This window comes from Rhinolophus sinicus, chromosome 16 (assembly GCF_057876585.1).
Source record: "Rhinolophus sinicus isolate RSI-liver-muscle chromosome 16, RSI-T2T, whole genome shotgun sequence".
Lineage (NCBI taxonomy): Eukaryota > Metazoa > Chordata > Mammalia > Chiroptera > Rhinolophidae > Rhinolophus > Rhinolophus sinicus.
Window position 1 is genome coordinate 25,048,320 of NC_142516.1, and position 939 is coordinate 25,049,258.

Consider the following 939-nt stretch of genomic DNA (forward strand, 5'->3'; position numbering starts at 1 on the left):
TCATCCTTTCCTCCAGAAACAGTGTCTGGTCACCAGTTTTCTCATAGCTCCATGAACCTCCGTATTCCTCAGGCTATAGATGATAGGATTGAGCATGGGTGTGACTATTCCATAGAACAGGGCAATCAGTTTGTCAGAAACATTATCTTTGGACTTTGACTTCATATACATGAAAAGGATCGTCCCATAAAACACAGTCACCACTGCTATGTGACCTGAGCAGATGGAAAAGGCCTTTTTCCTTCCTTCTGCTGAACTGATTCTTAGTACAGTATAAAGGATGAAGATGTAGGAAATACAAATCAACAGTAATGGAGAAAACAAAAATATTACGTTACCTAACATGATAGCAACCTCGTTCAAGGAAATATCTGTGCAAGCCAGCTTGACAAAGGCCAGTATTTCACACACAAAGTGATTAATGACATTTTTTCCACAGAAGGGCAACCGGATGGCAAGAAGAGTTTCTGTCAATGAGTTGAGAACGCCCAATCCCCAGGAGAGAGCAGCCATCTGAATACAAAGCGCCTTGCTCATGATGATGGGGTATCTCAGAGGGTTGCAAATAGCCACATAGCGGTCATAGGCCATCACTGCCAGAAGCACGCACTCTGTGGACCCCATTGTGTAGGACACCGACATCTGAATAACACATCTAGTGAAGGAGATGGTTTTTTTCTTGGATAGGAAGTGTATCAGCATTGAAGGGACAAAGGAGGATGTGAACCAAATATCTAGGAAGGCAAGGTTACCCAGGAAGAAGTACATGGGTGTTTGGAGGCGGGAATCCACGAGAGTTAGGAGCACCAGGGTGCTGTTCCCCACGAGGATCACCAGGTACATCAACAAGCACGTCGCAAAAAGGAGTTTTTCAGCTCTTGGGTACTCAGAAAGTCCCTGCAGAATGAACTCGATCTCTGTCCAATTGGTCCTTTCCAT

General features: G+C 44.6%; 1 protein-coding gene across 1 annotated transcript; it reads right to left on the reverse strand.

Annotated features, from left to right (window-relative positions):
• LOC109448624 (olfactory receptor 13C7-like) lies at positions 1-939 on the reverse strand. The gene has a single exon (XM_019734152.3). The coding sequence runs from the start codon at positions 937-939 to the stop codon at positions 1-3; it is 939 nt and encodes a 312-aa protein (XP_019589711.3).